Source organism: Rhinoraja longicauda, chromosome 6 (assembly GCF_053455715.1).
Source record: "Rhinoraja longicauda isolate Sanriku21f chromosome 6, sRhiLon1.1, whole genome shotgun sequence".
NCBI classification, from domain to species: Eukaryota; Metazoa; Chordata; class Chondrichthyes; order Rajiformes; family Arhynchobatidae; genus Rhinoraja; species Rhinoraja longicauda.
The window spans coordinates 78255666-78275555 of NC_135958.1; the positions used below are offsets into that span (position 1 = coordinate 78255666).

Here is a 19890-nt window from a genome sequence, read left to right on the forward strand (position 1 = left end):
GCACGGACACAGTGGGCACGGACACAGTGGGCATGGACATAGTGGGCATGGACACAGTGGGCATGGACACAGTGGGCATGGACACAGTGGGCACAGACACAGTGGGCATGGACACAGTGGGCACGGACACAGTGGGCATGGACACAGTGGGCACGGACATAGTGGGCATGGACATAGTGGGCATGGACACAGTGGACATGGACACAGTGGGCATGGACACAGTGGGCATGGACACAGTGGGCATGGACACAGTGGGCACGGACATAGTGGGCATGGACACAGTGGACATGGACACAGTGGACACAGTGGGCACGGACACAGTGGGCATGGACACAGTGGGCATGGACACAGTGGGCATGGACACAGTGGGCACGGACATAGTGGGCATGGACACAGTGGGCACAGTGGGCACAGTGGGCACGGACACAGTGGGCATGGACACAGTGGGCATGGACACAGTGGGCACGGACACAGTGGGCACAGTGGGCACAGTGGGCACGGACACAGTGGGCATGGACACAGTGGGCATGGACACAGTGGGCACGGACACAGTGGGCATGGACACAGTGGGCACGGACACAGTGGGCACAGTGGGCACAGTGGGCACGGACACAGTGGGCATGGACACAGTGGGCATGGACACAGTGGGCACGGACACAGTGGGCATGGACACAGTGGGCACGGACACAGTGGGCACAGACATAGTGGGCATGGACACAGTGGGCATGGACACAGTGGGCACGGACACAGTGGGCACAGACATAGTGGGCATGGACACAGTGGGCATGGACACAGTGGGCATGGACACAGTGGGCACGGACACAGTGGGCACAGTGGGCACAGTGGGCACGGACACAGTGGGCATGGACACAGTGGGCATGGACACAGTGGGCACGGACACAGTGGGCATGGACACAGTGGGCACGGACACAGTGGGCACAGACATAGTGGGCATGGACACAGTGGGCATGGACACAGTGGGCACGGACACAGTGGGCACAGACATAGTGGGCACAGACACAGTGGGCATGGACACAGTGGGCATGGACACAGTGGGCACGGACACAGTGGGCACAGTGGGCATGGACACAGTGGGCATGGACACAGTGGGCACGGACACAGTGGGCACAGACATAGTGGGCATGGACACAGTGGGCATGGACACAGTGGGCACGGACACAGTGGGCACAGACATAGTGGGCACAGACACAGTGGGCATGGACACAGTGGGCATGGACACAGTGGGCATGGACACAGTGGGCACGGACACAGTGGGCACAGACATAGTGGGCATGGACACAGTGGGCATGGACACAGTGGACACAGTGGGCATGGACACAGTGGGCACGGACACAGTGGGCATGGACACAGTGGACACAGTGGGCATGGACACAGTGGGCATGGACACAGTGGGCACAGACATAGTGGGCATGGACACAGTGGGCACGGACACAGTGGGCACGGACACAGTGGGCACGGACACAGTGGGCACAGACATAGTGGGCATGGACACAGTGGGCACGGACATAGTGGGCATGGACACAGTGGACACAGTGGGCACAGATACAGTGGGCACAGACATAGTGGGCACAGACATAGTGGGCATGGACACAGTGGGCACAGACATAGTGGGCACGGACACAGTGGGCACGGACACAGTGGGCACAGACATAGTGGGCATGGACACAGTGGGCATGGACACAGTGGGCATGGACACAGTGGGCACGGACATAGTGGGCATGGACACAGTGGGCATGGACACAGTGGACACAGTGGGCACAGATACAGTGGGCACAGACATAGTGGGCACAGACATAGTGGGCATGGACACAGTGGGCATGGACACAGTGGGCACAGACATAGTGGGCATGGACACAGTGGGCATGGACACAGTGGGCACAGACATAGTGGGCATGGACACAGTGGGCATGGACACAGTGGGCATGGACATAGTGGACACAGTGGGCATGGACACAGTGGGCACAGACATAGTGGGCATGGACACAGTGGGCATGGACACAGTGGGCATGGACATAGTGGGCATGGACATAGTGGACACAGTGGGCACAGATACAGTGGGCACAGACATAGTGGGTACGGACACAGTGGGCATGGACACAGTGGGCATGGACACAGTGGGCATGGACACAGTGGGCACGGACACAGTGGGCATGGACACAGTGGGCATGGACACAGTGGGCACGGACACAGTGGGCATGGACACAGTGGGCACGGACACAGTGGGCATGGACACAGTGGGCACAGTGGGCACGGACACAGTGGGCACAGACATAGTGGGCACGGACACAGTGGGCACAGACACAGTGGGCATGGACACAGTGGGCATGGACACAGTGGGCATGGACACAGTGGGCATGGACACAGTGGGCATGGACACAGTGGGCACGGACACAGTGGGCACGGACACAGTGGGCATGGACACAGTGGGCACGGACACAGTGGGCACAGACATAGTGGGCATGGACACAGTGGGCATGGACACAGTGGGCATGGACACAGTGGGCACAGACATAGTGGGCATGGACACAGTGGGCATGGACACAGTGGGCATGGACACAGTGGGCATGGACACAGTGGGCACAGACATAGTGGGCACGGACACAGTGGGCACAGACACAGTGGGCATGGACACAGTGGGCATGGACACAGTGGGCATGGACACAGTGGGCATGGACACAGTGGGCATGGACACAGTGGGCACGGACACAGTGGGCACGGACACAGTGGGCATGGACACAGTGGGCACGGACACAGTGGGCACAGACATAGTGGGCATGGACACAGTGGGCATGGACACAGTGGGCATGGACACAGTGGGCACAGACATAGTGGGCATGGACACAGTGGGCATGGACACAGTGGGCATGGACACAGTGGGCATGGACACAGTGGGCACAGACATAGTGGGCATGGACACAGTGGGCATGGACACAGTGGGCACGGACACAGTGGGCACGGACACAGTGGGCATGGACACAGTGGGCACGGACACAGTGGGCATGGACACAGTGGGCACGGTGGGCACGGACACAGTGGGCATGGACACAGTGGGCATGGACACAGTGGGCATGGACACAGTGGGCACGGACACAGTGGGCACGGACACAGTGGGCATGGACACAGTGGGCACGGACACAGTGGGCACGGACACAGTGGGCACGGACACAGTGGGCATGGACATAGTGGGCATGGACACAGTGGGCATGGACACAGTGGGCATGGACACAGTGGGCACAGACACAGTGGGCATGGACACAGTGGGCACGGACACAGTGGGCATGGACACAGTGGGCACGGACATAGTGGGCATGGACATAGTGGGCATGGACACAGTGGACATGGACACAGTGGGCATGGACACAGTGGGCATGGACACAGTGGGCATGGACACAGTGGGCACGGACATAGTGGGCATGGACACAGTGGACATGGACACAGTGGACACAGTGGGCACGGACACAGTGGGCATGGACACAGTGGGCATGGACACAGTGGGCATGGACACAGTGGGCACGGACATAGTGGGCATGGACACAGTGGGCACAGTGGGCACAGTGGGCACGGACACAGTGGGCATGGACACAGTGGGCATGGACACAGTGGGCACGGACACAGTGGGCACAGTGGGCACAGTGGGCACGGACACAGTGGGCATGGACACAGTGGGCATGGACACAGTGGGCACGGACACAGTGGGCATGGACACAGTGGGCACGGACACAGTGGGCACAGTGGGCACAGTGGGCACGGACACAGTGGGCATGGACACAGTGGGCATGGACACAGTGGGCACGGACACAGTGGGCATGGACACAGTGGGCACGGACACAGTGGGCACAGACATAGTGGGCATGGACACAGTGGGCATGGACACAGTGGGCACGGACACAGTGGGCACAGACATAGTGGGCATGGACACAGTGGGCATGGACACAGTGGGCATGGACACAGTGGGCACGGACACAGTGGGCACAGTGGGCACAGTGGGCACGGACACAGTGGGCATGGACACAGTGGGCATGGACACAGTGGGCACGGACACAGTGGGCATGGACACAGTGGGCACGGACACAGTGGGCACAGACATAGTGGGCATGGACACAGTGGGCATGGACACAGTGGGCACGGACACAGTGGGCACAGACATAGTGGGCACAGACACAGTGGGCATGGACACAGTGGGCATGGACACAGTGGGCACGGACACAGTGGGCACAGTGGGCATGGACACAGTGGGCATGGACACAGTGGGCACGGACACAGTGGGCACAGACATAGTGGGCATGGACACAGTGGGCATGGACACAGTGGGCACGGACACAGTGGGCACAGACATAGTGGGCACAGACACAGTGGGCATGGACACAGTGGGCATGGACACAGTGGGCATGGACACAGTGGGCACGGACACAGTGGGCACAGACATAGTGGGCATGGACACAGTGGGCATGGACACAGTGGACACAGTGGGCATGGACACAGTGGGCACGGACACAGTGGGCATGGACACAGTGGACACAGTGGGCATGGACACAGTGGGCATGGACACAGTGGGCACAGACATAGTGGGCATGGACACAGTGGGCACGGACACAGTGGGCACGGACACAGTGGGCACGGACACAGTGGGCACAGACATAGTGGGCATGGACACAGTGGGCACGGACATAGTGGGCATGGACACAGTGGACACAGTGGGCACAGATACAGTGGGCACAGACATAGTGGGCACAGACATAGTGGGCATGGACACAGTGGGCACAGACATAGTGGGCACGGACACAGTGGGCACGGACACAGTGGGCACAGACATAGTGGGCATGGACACAGTGGGCATGGACACAGTGGGCATGGACACAGTGGGCACGGACATAGTGGGCATGGACACAGTGGGCATGGACACAGTGGACACAGTGGGCACAGATACAGTGGGCACAGACATAGTGGGCACAGACATAGTGGGCATGGACACAGTGGGCATGGACACAGTGGGCACAGACATAGTGGGCATGGACACAGTGGGCATGGACACAGTGGGCACAGACATAGTGGGCATGGACACAGTGGGCATGGACACAGTGGGCATGGACATAGTGGACACAGTGGGCATGGACACAGTGGGCACAGACATAGTGGGCATGGACACAGTGGGCATGGACACAGTGGGCATGGACATAGTGGGCATGGACATAGTGGACACAGTGGGCACAGATACAGTGGGCACAGACATAGTGGGTACGGACACAGTGGGCATGGACACAGTGGGCATGGACACAGTGGGCATGGACACAGTGGGCATGGACATAGTGGGCATGGACACAGTGGGCATGGACACAGTGGGCATGGACACAGTGGGCATGGACACAGTGGGCATGGACATAGTGGGCATGGACACAGTGGGCATGGACACAGTGGGCATGGACACAGTGGGCATGGACACAGTGGGCATGGACACAGTGGGCATGGACACAGTGGGCATGGACATAGTGGGCATGGACATAGTGGGCATGGACATAGTGGGCACGGACATAGTGGGCACAGACACAGTGGGCATGGACACAGTGGGCATGGACATAGTGGGCATGGACATAGTGGGCATGGACACAGTGGGCATGGACACAGTGGGCATGGACACAGTGGGCACAGACATAGTGGGCATGGACACAGTGGGCATGGACACAGTGGGCATGGACACAGTGGGCATGGACATAGTGGGCATGGACATAGTGGACACAGTGGGCACAGATACAGTGGGCACAGACATAGTGGGCATGGACACAGTGGGCGTGGACATAGTGGGCATGGACATAGTGGGCATGGACATAGTGGGCATGGACACAGTGGGCATGGACACAGTGGGCATGGACACAGTGGGCACAGACATAGTGGGCATGGACACAGTGGGCATGGACATAGTGGGCATGGACATAGTGGGCATGGACACAGTGGGCATGGACACAGTGGGCACAGATACAGTGGGCACAGACATAGTGGGCATGGACACAGTGGGCATGGACACAGTGGGCATGGACACAGTGGGCATGGACACAGTGGGCATGGACACAGTGGGCATGGACACAGTGGGCATGGACATAGTGGGCATGGACATAGTGGGCACAGATACAGTGGGCACGGACACAGTGGGCATGGACACAGTGGGCACAGATACAGTGGGCACGGACATAGTGGGCATGGACACAGTGGGCATGGACACAGTGGGCATGGACACAGTGGGCATGGACACAGTGGGCACAGACATAGTGGGCATGGACACAGTGGGCATGGACACAGTGGGCACAGACATAGTGGGTATGGACACAGTGGGCATGGACACAGTGGGCACGGACACAGTGGGTATGGACACAGTGGGCATGGACACAGTGGGCACGGACACAGTGGGTATGGACACAGTGGGTATGGACACAGTGGGCATGGACACAGTGGGCACGGACACAGTGGGCATGGACACAGTGGGCACGGACACAGTGGGTATGGACACAGTGGGCATGGACACAGTGGGTATGGACACAGTGGGCACGGACACAGTGGGTATGGACACAGTGGGCATGGACACAGTGGGCACGGACACAGTGGGCACGGACACAGTGGGCATGGACATAGTGGGCATGGACACAGTGGGCATGGACACAGTGGACACGGACACAGTGGGCATGGACACAGTGGGCATGGACACAGTGGACACAGTGGGCATGGACATAGTGGGCATGGACATAGTGGACACAGTGGGCATGGACATAGTGGGCACGGACATAGTGGGCACGGACACAGTGGGCACGGACATAGTGGGCATGGACATAGTGGACACAGTGGGCATGTACATAGTGGGCACAGATACAGTGGGCTGAAGGGCCCGTACTGCTCTACGTTCCTTGAGATTGAAGGCTTTTACCTTTTCTTTGTTGTTTCTTTCTTTTTAAAGGAAAACTACAACCTTTTGAACAAGAAGGTCAACCATAAGTGGGATTTTGTCATCATGCAAGCCAAGGAACAGTACAGGTGGGCCACGAATCTGCCCCCCTCCCCCCTGCACAGGACACCTGACTGACTGTCGACTTTAGAGATACAGCACGGAAACAGGCCCTTCGGCCCACCGAGTTCGCACCAACCAGCGATCCCCGCACACTAACACTATCCTACACACACTAGGGACAATTCACAATTCATGTCGAAGCCAATGAACCTGCAAACCTGCACATCTTTGGAGTGTGGGAGGAAACCGGAGCACCCGGAGAAAACCCACGCAGGTCACGGGGAGAACGTACAAACTCCGTGCAGACAGCACCCGTAGTCAGGATCGAACTCGGGTCTCTAGCGCTGTGAGGCGGCAACTCTGCCGCTGCGCCACCGTGCCGCACCAACCGCAAGGGCAGAACTATAATTCAGCCCACTGGTTACACTCCAGCTCCCGGCACTGGGAGCGGCAGCAGGCTGTTCGGCCCCTTGTTCTGCTGCAACATTCAATAAAACATGGCTGATCTCTGGCCTACACGACCTGGTTCCCTCAATTTCCATCAGTCTCTGACCTGCATATCCTCAGTACCACAGCCTCCATGCACAGTCCCTGCGTGTAGAGAGAGACAGGGTTCCACTCACGGCCTGATCAGAGACGTGCTGTGTGTCCAACATTGTCCACAATATTCCAAACGCGGCCTGACCAGCTCCTTATAGAGCCTCGGCATTACATCCCTGTGTTTGTGGACAAGCCCTCTTGAAATAAATGCTAGGATTGAGATTACCAGCACGGCCCACCCTCCCAGTAAAGCAGCTCCCTCCCACCCCACAGTAATGCAGCCTTGCGCAGCTCACTGCAGAGCCAGTGCGGTCACTCAGTAACACCAGGCTTCCTCTCTCCTTTCCCAGGGCCGGCAAGGAACGCAAGAAAGCGGACAGGTTTGTTCTGGATTGCCAGGAGAGGGCATACTGGCTGGTGCACAGGCCAGAGGTGAGTACTGATTGCCAGCCCATGCCCCAAATACCAACACGGGCATTACCCCGACTGAAGGGCAATTTCTCTCCTGAGATGCTGCCTCACCCGCTGAGTTACTCCAGCTTTTTGGGTCTACCCGGGAGGCGGGTTGCTACGCAACCTCCATTAGGCAGTTGGTGCCTCCGAGCCTACACTGTCCACACTGCACCTACACTGTCCAGAAGGTAGGCACAGAGTTTAACCAGCATCTGCAGGGTTTTTTTCCTACCACACTGTCCGGGCCTAAAGTGCCCCCCCGGGCCCCATACGAGACAAGGGTTTAGCCCAATTTATCCCAAAATACGGGATGTCCCGGCTAATACAGGACAGTTGGCGACCCTAACTGGCAGGATTAGCACCCCCTCGCTGGGGCAGTTGTTATTCTCAAGCAAATATCAAAGGCAAAGATAGAAAGAGTCTTGATTAGTGCGGGTGTCAGAGGTTATAGGGAGAAGGCAGGAGAATGGGGTTAGGAGGGAGAGATAGATTAGCCATGATTGAATGGCGGAGTTGACTCGATGGGCCAAATGGCCTAATTCTCCTCCTATTCCTTAGCACCTTATGATTGCCCAACTCCTTGTGCTACTGAATGCGTCCTTTGTATCTGAGAGCAGTCAGGTTTAAATGAATGTTAATGGACACAAAATAACTCAGCGGGGCAGGCAGCCTCTCAGTAGAGGAAGAATGGACCATGTTTCTGGTCGAGACCCTTCTTCAGTCCTGAAGCAGGTCTGAAGAAGGGTCTCGACCCGAAACATCACCCATTCCTTCTCTCCAGGGATGCCAACTGTCCCGTATTAGCCGGGACATCCCGTATATTGGGCTAAATTGGTTTGTCCCGTATTAGGCCCGGGGGGGCGCTGTAGGCCCGGACACTGAGGGCCCGTACACTGTGGGCCTGTGGGCCGCTGTAGGACCGGACAGTGTAGGCCGGAGGCCCGGGCGCCGCCTAACGGAGGTTGCTTAGCAACCTGCCCCCCGGCCCGGGGCATCCGCCATTGGTGGAGTGGGAGCACGTGGCCGCTGGCTGGGTGATGTCACTTTGTCCCTTATTTGGGAGTGAGAAAGTTGGTAACCCTGCTCGCTGAGAGAGAGAGAGAGAGAGAGAGAGAGAGAGAGAGAGAGAGAGAGAGAGAGAGAGAGAGAGAGAGAGAGAGAGAGAGAGAGAGAGAGAGAGAGAGAGAGAGAGAGAGAGAGAGAGAGAGAGAAGGTTGGAGAGAGAGAAGGTTGGAGAGAGAGGGAGGTTGGAGAGACAGAGAGAGACAGAGAGAGAGAGAGAGACACGGAGAGAGATACGTGTAAACCGCCATCTGCAGTTTCCTCCTGCGCGTTAAATTAACGTTGCTTCCTTCTCCCACAGCCGGGCTGTCTGCATGTACTGGATTATGGGATTGACCGTGCCACTGACCCCAACATGAACAAGGTAGAACAGGTGAGGCTGAGGTCATCTCTCTGGTCCCCCACCTCTCCATCAGCTCTCTGTCTTTGGCGTGGCAACTCCTTCTGCGAGCACTCTTGTCAAGTGCTTGGACCTATTGGTGTAGGTTCATTATGCAGTGAACGCATTAGATGGTTGCAAAATGCTGGAGTAACTCAGCGGGGCAGGCAGCATCTCCGGCGAGAAGGAATAGGTGACGTTTGGGGTCGAGACCCTTCTTCGGACGTCACCCATTCCTTCTCTCCCCAGATGCTGCCTGACCCGCTGAGTTACTCCAGCATTTTGTGTCCACCTTCGATTAGAAAACCAGCATCTGCAGGTCTTTCCTGGATTAGCAACGTGTACAGAAATAGTCCACTGAGCCGGCATGTGAGAGGCGCCAAGCCTTGGTGCCATTTTCAAAATCCAGTCCTCGCTCTCGTTCACAAGCCATAGGGGTAGAACGAGGACATTCGGCCCATCTCGAGTCTACTGCGCCGTTCAATCATGGCTGATCACCGCCTCCTCATCCCATTTCCCTGCCGCCTCCCCGAAACCTGTTCTGTTCAAGATCCTGATCCAGGAGAGCCTTAGGCTCTGGCCATCGGTGTCCCTCTCTGCGTCTGTCCACCTTTGAGTGTGGGACCTTTCCCTCAGCCGGCCTAGAGGGCTCTGTGGTCCCTCCCCTCTCCCACCGCCCTTGCTCCTTGCCTGAAATGGCAGAGTTAGATTCAGCTCTTTAGGGCTAACGGAAATCAGGGGATAAGGGGAGACAGCAGGAACGGGGCGCTGATTGTGGACGATCGGCCACGATCAATATCGATCGGCGGTGCCGGCTCGAAGGGCCGAACGGCCGACTCCTGCACCTAGTTTCTGTACGTTTCTACCAAACCCTTTGTCGCCTTCACGACCAGGCTCTGGGGGTGTGTGGTCCTGTGGGGGTGTGTGGTCCTGTGGGGGTGTGTGGTCCTGTGGGGGTGTGTGGTCCTGTGGGGGTGTGTGGTCCTGTGGGGGTGTGTGGTCCTGTGGGGGTGTGTGGTCCTGTGGGGGTGTGTGGTCCTGTGGGGGGGTGTGGTCCTGTGGGGGTGTGTGGTCCTGTGGGGGGGTGGTCCTGTGGGGAGGTGTGGTCCTGTGGGGGTGTGTGGTCCTGTGGGGGGGTGTGGTCCTGTGGGGGGGTGTGGTCCTGTGAGGGGGTGTGGTCCTGTGGGGGGTGTGGTCCTGTGGGGGTGTGTGGTCCTGTGGGAGGGTGTGGTCCTGTGGGGGGGTGTGGTCCTGTGGGGGTGGGGCGGCCAACTCCCTCGCTCCCAAATGCGGGGACAAAGGGTGACGTCACCGCCCCGCGTGACCTCACCCAGCCAGCGGCCACGTGCTCCCGCTCCGCCAATGGGGGCTGCTGGCTGGGTGAGGTCACGCAGGGCAGTGACGTCACCCTTTGTCCCAGCATTTGGGAGCGAGGAAGTTGGCAACCCTTCTAATACGGGACAAGGGCGGGTCCCCTATGGGGACAAACTGATTTAACCCAAAATACGGGATGTCCTGGCTAATACGGCGACTCTATGTGGGGGGGGGGGGGGCATCTGATTGGGGAAACCCCCTCCTGGGTTCCCCATTCTCAGCTCTCTGCGGAGCTCAGACGCAGTGGCTGGGCTCGCCCGCTGAGCTCAGACCCCCTTGCTGGGCTCGCCCGCTGAGCTCAGACCCCCTTGCTGGGCTCGCCTGCTGAGCTCAGACTCACTGGCTGGGCTCGCCCGCTGAGCTCAGACGCACTGGCTGGGCTCGCCCGCTGAGCTCAGACCCCCTTGCTGGGCTCGCCCGCTGAGCTCAGACGCAGTGGCTGGGCTCCCCCGCTGAGCTCAGACTCACTGGCTGGGCTCGCTGCGTCCTGCGCGCGGGTGTACAACGAGCAGCACACGCTGCTAATGACAGCAATGACATCTCCCCATTTTGTTTCTTTTCTTTTGCAGACTCTTCATTCAGCCTCTCCTTCCATTCACACTCTCCCTGTCCATTAGTGTGCTGTCTGTGTCTCTGTCCAAACCCATGGATCCATCTTCAAACAGACCACTGCCTTCTGCTGCGTGACTCTCCTGTCTCTGTCCCTGCCTTGCGTGTGTGTGTGTGTCTTTCTCTTTCTCTCTCTCCCTCTCTCCCTCTCCCTCTGTCTCTCTGTCTCCGTCTCTCCATCTCTCCGTCTCTCCCTGTCTCTCTCCCTGCCTCTCTCTCTCTCTCTCTCTCTCTCTCTCTCTCTCTCTCTCTCTCTCTCTCTCTCTCTCTCTCTCTCTCCTCTCCCTCTCTCTCCCTCTCTCTCTCTGTCTCTCTGTCTCTCTCCGTGTCTCTCTCTGTCTCTCTCTGTCTCCAACCTCCCTCTCTCCAACCTTCTCTCTCTCCAACCTTCTCTCTCTCCAACCTTCTCTCTCTCTCTCTCTCTCTCTCTCTCTCTCTCTCTCTCTCTCTCTCTCTCTCTCTCTCTCTCTCTCTCTCTCTCTCCAGCTTTTTCTCTCTCTATACTTCGCCCTCTCCTCCGTTAGCATCTTAGTGTTTTCGTGTTTGCCCCCACGTTATCCCATCGGTCCCTGCCACCCGATTGTAACCATCCTGTTATTCAAACAAACAAATGAATTAGGATCAGGAGCAGGTCATTTGGTCCCATCCGTCAAATCCAGCACCCCGGCAGAAGAAATGCTGGAGTAACTCAGCGGGACTGGCAGCATCTCGGGAGAGAAGGAATGGGTGACGTTTCAGGTCGAGACCCTTCTTCAGACTGATGTCAGTGAAGTGGGCGAGTTAGAGATAAGGAAGTTTCAGGTGTGAAAACAGGACAAAGGGAATGGAGATCAAGGAAGTTGTAGAATCGATCGCTGTTAACTGGGAGAAGGTAGCAACAAAGCAAACAGATAAAATGTAGTCGGAGACAGTAAGACTGGTTGGAGAACTGGGAAGGGGGGAGGGGATGGCGAGAGAGGGAAAGCAAGGGTTACTTGAAGTTGAACAGCAGTTTGGGAAAGGGCCCATCTTCATTCTCAGTAGAAACTCTTTTTGTAGCAGCAATAGTCAGCAGATGCTGGAAATCTGAAATAAAACCATAAAAGGCAGGAAATACCCAGCAGGCCAGGTAGCGTCCATGGAGGGAGAACCCAACCAGTGCCAGAGCTCCCTTTAGGAAGCACGCTGGAGGTTTTGTACAGTACTCCTACTGCAGGGTAGGATTAGCATTGCCTCCTGCAGCTTGGCTGCAGGTTAAAACGGCAGCCATGCACAGGGTTAACTCAGCAGGCCAGGCAGCGTCCGTGGAGGGAATGGACAGGCAACGTTTCAGGACACTTCTTCAGACTTTGCAAACCTTCATCCAAGGCACCAATTATATATGTTTTTATTGGCAGTCTGAAGAAGGGTCTCGACCTGAAATGGTGCCTCTCCATCACCTTCGCAGACGCTGCCTGACCACCGAGTAACTTCAGCGCAGCAGTTCCTCGAATCCCAGCGTCTCAATCAGTCGTTCCCCTCCTTTCTGCAAACCCCCTTCTGCCCCGTTTGATCAGACGCACGTTCTCTCCCTCCCCCCTCCGCCCCTCCGTAGCACAAACGCTACCCCTCCCGATTTCCCTCTCATCCTCTAGTTTAGTTTAGAGATACAGCGCAGAAACAGGCCCTTCGGCCCAGCGAGTCCGTGCCGACCAGCGATCCACGTATATTAACACCACCCTAACCCAACTAGGGACCATCTTTTTTACATTTACCAACCCAATTAACCTACAAACATGCACGTCTTTGGAGTGTGGGAGGAAACCGGAGCACCCTGAGAAAACCCACGCAGGTCACGGGGAGAACGTACAAATTCTGTACAGACAGCACCCGTAGTCAGGATCGAACCGGGGTCTCCGGCGCTGCATTCGCTGTAAGGCAGCAACTCTACCGCTGCGCCACCGTGACCGCAAGTTAATTGCCCCCCTCCCTCCCTCCCTCCCTCCCTCTGCACACTGTGGACCTCTGGTGCGGAGAAACCTTGACCTGCCTGATGCTCCACTTTGTCAAACCGTCTGCTGGCTCAGTCCTGCCCAGCCGTTACCATCACCCCAGCAGGAAGTCAACCCTCTTGAAGGTTATTTTTTGGCCCGAAATTGACCACTTGAAACGCAAGGTCTGAAATTTGCCCCATGCAAAGCAGACGAAGCAGGAAACACTCAGCGGGTCAGTCGGCACCCGTGAAGGGAGAACCAGAGCCTACGTTTCAGGTCTCTTTCATGTTTCAGGTCTCTACGTTTCAGGTCTACGTTTCGATGACCTCTCATCGAAATACCCCTTTCATAAGCTCATAAGTGATAGGAGTAGAATTAGGCCATTCAGCCCATCAAGTCTACACCGCCATTCAATCATGGCTGATCTATCTCTCCCTCCTAACCCCATTCTCCTGCCTTCTCCCCATAACCCCTGACACCCGCACTGATCAAGAATCTATCTATCTCTGCCTTAAAAATATCCACTGACTTGGCCTCCACAGCCGTCTGTGGCAAAGAATCCTACAGATTCACCACCCCGTGACTAAATAAATTTCTCCTCATCTCCTTCCTAAAATGACGTCCTTTAATTCTGAAGCTGTGACCTCTGGTCCTAGACTCTCCCACCAGTGGGAACATCCTCTCCACATCCACTCTATCCGATCGTCCAACCTGATCAACGTTTCAGGACGATGACTTTTCATCAAAGTAGCCCTTTCCCTCCTCTATCTCCAGCTCCTGCCTCTCAACCTGTCCCTCTGTTAATGGGGCGAGACTAAGCGCAGGCTCGGCGATCGCTTCGCTGAACACCTCCGCTCAGTCCGTCTTAACCTACTTGATCTCCCGGTGGCTCAGCACTTCAACTCCCCCACCCATTCCCAATCTAATCCTCCATTGTCAGAGTGAGGCCCAGCACAAATTGGAGGAACAGCACCTCATATTTTGCTTGGGCAGCTTACACCCCAGCGGTATGAACATTGACTTCTCTCACTTCAGATAGTCCCTGCTTTCCCTCTCTGTCCCCTCCCCCTTCCCAGTTCTCCGACCAATCTTCCTGTCTCTGACTACATTCTATCTTTGCCCCATCCCCTCCCCTCACATCAGTTTGAAGAAGGGTCTCGGCCCGAAACGTCACCCATTCCTTCTCTCCTGAGATGCTGCCCGACCCGCTGAGTTACCCCGGCGTTTTGTGTCTTCCCACTGTTAATGCTTTCACTTTCCCCGCCTGACTGCGTTCTCCCTTGAAACCGTTGCTAACTGCTCTGATTCCTCCCTTTGATCCACACGCCCCCACATCTCCATATCTTTGTCTGTAAAGACTTTGAAAATCTGTCTGAGATTGTCCGCTGCATATGTATGATCATGCAGATTGGGAGCCCACCAAGGTTAACAAGAGATAGACACAAAAGGCTGGAGTAACCCAGCGGCTGCATCTCTGGAGAGAAGCATTCTGAAGAGCATCACCCATTCCTATTCCCCAGAGATGCTGCCCGTCCCGCTGAGTTACTCCAGCGTTTTGTGTCTATCTTCGGTTTAGACCAGCATCTGCAGTTCCTTCCTACACTCAAGGTTAGCAAGAGGTTGGACTACCCTTCACGGTGCCAAATCTCCGCACTCTCCGCCCCCCCTGCTGAAAAATAATTGTTAGTTGCAGTAAATGAACTTGGCTTAGAGCCTCGACTCATTTAAGTGGTTCGAAGGCGTGAAGAATAATGACCAGTTTCTGGCAAAGGATTTTCATATGTAATGATTTAGCAGGTCTCCTGCAGGGAGGAAGGCATCCTGGATCTGCAGCTGGTTGGCGTGGAAACAGGCCCTTCGGCCCAGCTTGCCCACACCGACCAACGTGTCCCATCTTAAACTAGTCCCACTTGCCTGCCTTTGGCCCATATCCCCCCAAACCTGCCCTATCCATGCACCTGTCTATTTGCTTCTGCAACGTTGCGATAGTCCCAGCCTCAAACACCTCCTCCGGCAGCTTGCTATTCACTGGAATTTAGAAGGATGAGAGGAGACATAAAATTCTTGAAGGATTGGACAGGCTAGATGCAGGAAAAATGTTCCCCGTGTTGGGGGAAGTCCAGAACCAGGGGTCACAGTTTAAGAATATGGGGTAGGCCATTTAGGAAAAATGTGTTCGCCCAGAGAGTTGTGCATCTGTGGAATTCTCTGCCACAGAAGGCAGTGGAGGCCAATTCATTGGATGTTTTTCAAGAGTGGGTTAGATTTAGCTCTTAGGGCTAATGGAATCAAGGAAAATGGGGAAAAAGCAGGGACAGGGTACTGATTTTAGATGATCAGCCGTGATCATATTGAATGGCGGTGCTGGCTCGAAGGGCCAAATGGCCAACTCCTACACCTATTTTTCTGTTTCTATGTTTCTTTCTATGTTCCATACACCCACCAGTCTTTGCGTGAATAGGTTACCCCTCAGATTAGCATCGAGCACACAAGATGTGAAACAAAGGCCGGTCACTAGGCCTGAAGCCATTGGAAGAGGTTGCTGAGGTGGTGTGTGGAGGGGTAGTTGTAGCATCCTCTTGTGGTAAACACCTTCCACAACTGCCCTTCATCCCTCTGTGTTCACTTCTAGGCACCATGTTATAGGAAAGATGTTGTTCACTTGGAAACATACACTGGAATTTAGAAGGTATTCACAAAATGCTGGAGTAACTCAGCAGGTCAGGCAGCATCTCAGGAGAGAAGGAATGGGTGACGTTTCAGGTCGAGACCCTTCTTCAGACTGAAATTTAGAAGGATGAGAGGGGATCTTATCGAAACATATAAGATTATTAAGGGGCTGGACACGTTAGAGGCAGGAATCATGTTCCCAATGTTGGGGGAGTCCACAACCAGGGGCCACAATTTAAGAATAAGGGGTAGGCCATTTAGAACGGAGATGAGGAAAAACCTTTTCAGTCAGAGAGTTGTAAATCTGTGGAATTTTCTGCCTCAGAAGGCAGTGGAGGCCAATTCTCTGAATGCATTCAAGAGAGAGCTAGATAGAGCTCTTAAGGATAGTGGAGTCAGGGGGTATGGGGAGAAGGCAGGAACGAGGTACTGATTGAGAATGATCAGCCATGATCACATTGAATGGTGGTGCTGGCTCGAAGGGTCGAATGGCCTACTCCTGCACCTATTGTCTATTGTCTATTGAAAGGGTGCAGTGAAGAGTTTAGTTTAGAGATACAGTGCGGAAACAGGCCCTTTCAGCCCACCGGGCCCGCGCCGACCAGCGATCCCCGCACATTAACACTATCCTATACCCGCTAGGGACAATTTTTACATTTACCAAGCCGATTAACCTTCAAACCTGCACGTCTTTGGAGTGTGGGAGGAAATGGGAGATCCCGGAGAAAACCCACGCAGGTCACAGGGAGAACGTACAAACTCCGTGCAGACAGCACCCGTTGTCGGGATCGAACCCGGGTCTCCGGCGCTGCACTCGCTGTAAGGCAGCAACTCTACCGCTGCGCCACCGTGCCGCCTGAGTTACAAGGATGTTGCCAGGGCTCGCGGGTCTGAGCTGTAGACAGAGAGGTTGAACAGGCTGGGTATCAGCGGTTGTGGGGAGAAGGCAGGAGGATTAGGTTAGGAGGGAGTGATAGATCAGCCATGAATGAATGGCGGTGTAGACTTGATGGGCCAAATGGTCTAATACTGCTCCTATCAAATGATCTTAGGCCTCTATTCCCTGGTGCACTGGAGGACGAGGGGTGATCATACAATGGTGTACAAAACCATGAGAAGAATCGATCGGGTGGACGCACAGAGTTTCTTGCCCAGAGTGGGGAAATCGAGAACCAGAGGACATAGGTTTAAGATGAAGGGGGAAAGATTTGACAGGAATCTGAGGGGTGATTTTTTCACGCAAAGGCTGATAGGTGCATTGAACGAGCTGCCGTAGGAGGTAGTTGAAGCTGGGACTATCCCAACGTTGAAGAAACAATTAGACAGGTACACGGATAGGACAGGTTTAGAGGGATATGGGCCAAACACTGGCAAGTGGGACGAGTGTAAATGGGGCATGTTGGTCGGTGCGGGCAAGCTGGGCCGAAGGGCCTGTATCCACGCTGTATCACTCTATGACACCAGCAGGTGGCAGAGTAGGCAGAGCAAAGGTACAACACAAAGTGCTGGAGTAACTCAGTGGGTCAGGCAGCATCTGTGGAGGGAGTGAACGGGTGAATTTTCAGGCCTAGACCCAGCTGCAGCTTGATGATAGTAGGGGGCTTCACCAGGTTAATTCCCGGGATGGCGGGACTGTCGTATGTTGAGAGAATGGAGCGACTGGGCTTGTATGCACTGGAATTTAGAAGATGAGAGGGGAACTTATTGAAACATATAAGATTATTAAGGGATTGGACACACTTGATGCAGGAAACATGTTCCCGATGTTGGGGGAGTCCAAAACTAGGGGCCACCGTTTAAGAATGAGGGGCAGGCCATTTAGAACGGAGATGAGGAAGAGCTTTTTCACCCAGAGAGTTGTGAATCTGTGGCTCAGAAGGCAGTGGAGGCCAATTCTCTGGATGCTTTCAAGAGAGAGTCAGATAGAGCTCTTAAAGATAGCGGAGTCAAGGGATATGGGGAGAAGGCAGGAACGGGGTACTGATTGAGAATGATCAGCCATGATCATGGTGAATGGCGGTGCTGGTGCGAAGGGCCGAATGGCCTACTCCTGCACCTATTGTCCATTGTCTATTTACACTTGCCTACATGAGTAGATTTGAAAACTCTCCGTAGGGCTACAACTCATGAAGATCAGAGATCCAAATGCTCCAAAAAATGCTGCCTTTAATCCAAAGATCAGTATTGCACACATTCAGGGCATTAGTTGTGGCTGATGATCCACAGATTATTAACATTTAAGAAATCTTCACCAATATTATTAGCAGCGCTGTCAAGATCAGCCTAAGTCAGGTTCCAGTTGCCACTGCATGGACTGTGTGTGACGATGTTTGTGTGTCAGATTCCTACTCATTACTCCTCTCTTCTTTTTCCACCAGAGAAAGACCTTTGATGTTTACAGGAGAGAGGTTAGTGTTGTGCTTTACACGCGTCCATGGTTCATTTCATCTTGAGCGAGTTGAATCAGCTGCCACCAATGCTGGATTTCCCAGGGCCTCGCACTAAATGCTCCATCACCCCGCACTCTGTCCCGGCTCAGTGATGCCCGCTCCCCTGACGTCAGTCTGAAGAAGGGTCTCGACCCGCAACATCACCCATTCCTTCTCTCCAGAGATGCTGCCTGTCCCGCTGAGTTACCCCAGCATTTTGTGTCTACCCTCGATTTAAACCAGCGTTTGCAGTATTTTTCTTTTTTCCCTCCTCTCTCGCTCCTAATCTCGCTTTTCCCCATTGACACGGCTGCCTTTAGAAAGAGAGATTTCTTGGCAATGCGATTTTTGCGCGTAAGGGATTCTACGTCTATTTTCAAAGATGATTCACTGCTTCACAAGTCCTCTGTTCCTGGTCTTACTCCAGCCTAAACGGCACACATCACGACCACAACGGCAACAATCTCCATCGGCTTGTCTTTTATAAAATAAAAGAACGGGTTTCCCTGGAGTGAAGGAGGCTGAGGGGATGAAACACGATATGATATGATACGATATGATAATGATATGATACGATATGATAATGATATGATACGATAATGATACGATACGCTACGATATGATACGATACAATATGATACGATACAATATGATAGAACTTTATTCGTCCCCGGAGGGAAATTGGTAGTGGTTTATAAGATTAAGGGGGTGGCGTTTAAGAATAAAGGCGAGGCCGTTTAAAAATGAGGTTAGAAAAAACTTTTTCACCCAGAGAATTTGTGGAATTCTCTGCCACAGAAGGCAGTGGAGGCCAATTCACTGGATGATTTTAAAAGAGAGTTAGATAGAGCTCTAGGGGCTAGTGGAATCAAGGGATATGGGGAGAAGGCAGACACGGGTTACTGATTGTGGATGATCAGCCATGATCACAATGAATGGCGGTGCTGGCTCGAAGGGCCGAATGACCTCCTCCTGCACCTATTTTCTATGTTTAGTTTAGTTTAGTTTAGTTTCATTCATTCCGGTGGTGCCGAGATTGTAATGTCCGGACTGGGGAAAGGCTCTCAGTGGTCTGTTTAACTCCCTGTGTTTGTGGAATCGGTGAAACATTCCTTGGAACGCCTTCTTCATGTTGCAGCGGGTCGTTGTTGACACTGCTGAAGCTGACCGTGCCTCTATCTCCTCCTTGTTAGATCCTCTACTATCAGCAAGCGCTGGTGCGGTCCAGGGTGAAGTCGTCTGTGTCATTAGGAGTGTGAGTATCTCCCTCGCTCTGAAGCACAGTTAGGATGCTGCCGTTCCCGTAGAATGGGCTGCAGCCTCATGCAGTCGTGTGTCTGCACTCTGCAGATGAGTTTTATGCAACGCAGCGCCAACACGATCGGCCGTGAGTTAGAAGGAAAGAACCGC

General features: G+C 54.8%; 1 protein-coding gene across 3 annotated transcripts in view; it reads left to right on the forward strand.

Moving 5' to 3' along the window:
• The window catches only part of LOC144594636 (regulator of G-protein signaling 9-like), a 59135-nt gene that overhangs the window by 13642 nt on the left and 25603 nt on the right, over nucleotides 1–19890 (forward strand). Inside the window, exons 4-8 of one of the 3 annotated variants that reach the window (XM_078401411.1) lie at nucleotides 6962–7038; nucleotides 7903–7984; nucleotides 9369–9431; nucleotides 18430–18459; nucleotides 19674–19735. In XM_078401411.1, coding sequence (XP_078257537.1) covers nucleotides 7016–7038; nucleotides 7903–7984; nucleotides 9369–9431; nucleotides 18430–18459; nucleotides 19674–19735 — 260 coding nt within the window. In that variant the 5' untranslated portion in view covers nucleotides 6962–7015. Of the gene's footprint in view, nucleotides 1–6961; nucleotides 7039–7902; nucleotides 7985–9368; nucleotides 9432–11916; nucleotides 12231–15763; nucleotides 15966–18429; nucleotides 18460–19673; nucleotides 19736–19890 lie in introns of those variants that run through there. The other 2 variants (XM_078401410.1, XM_078401408.1) reach the window with 2 other exon arrangements.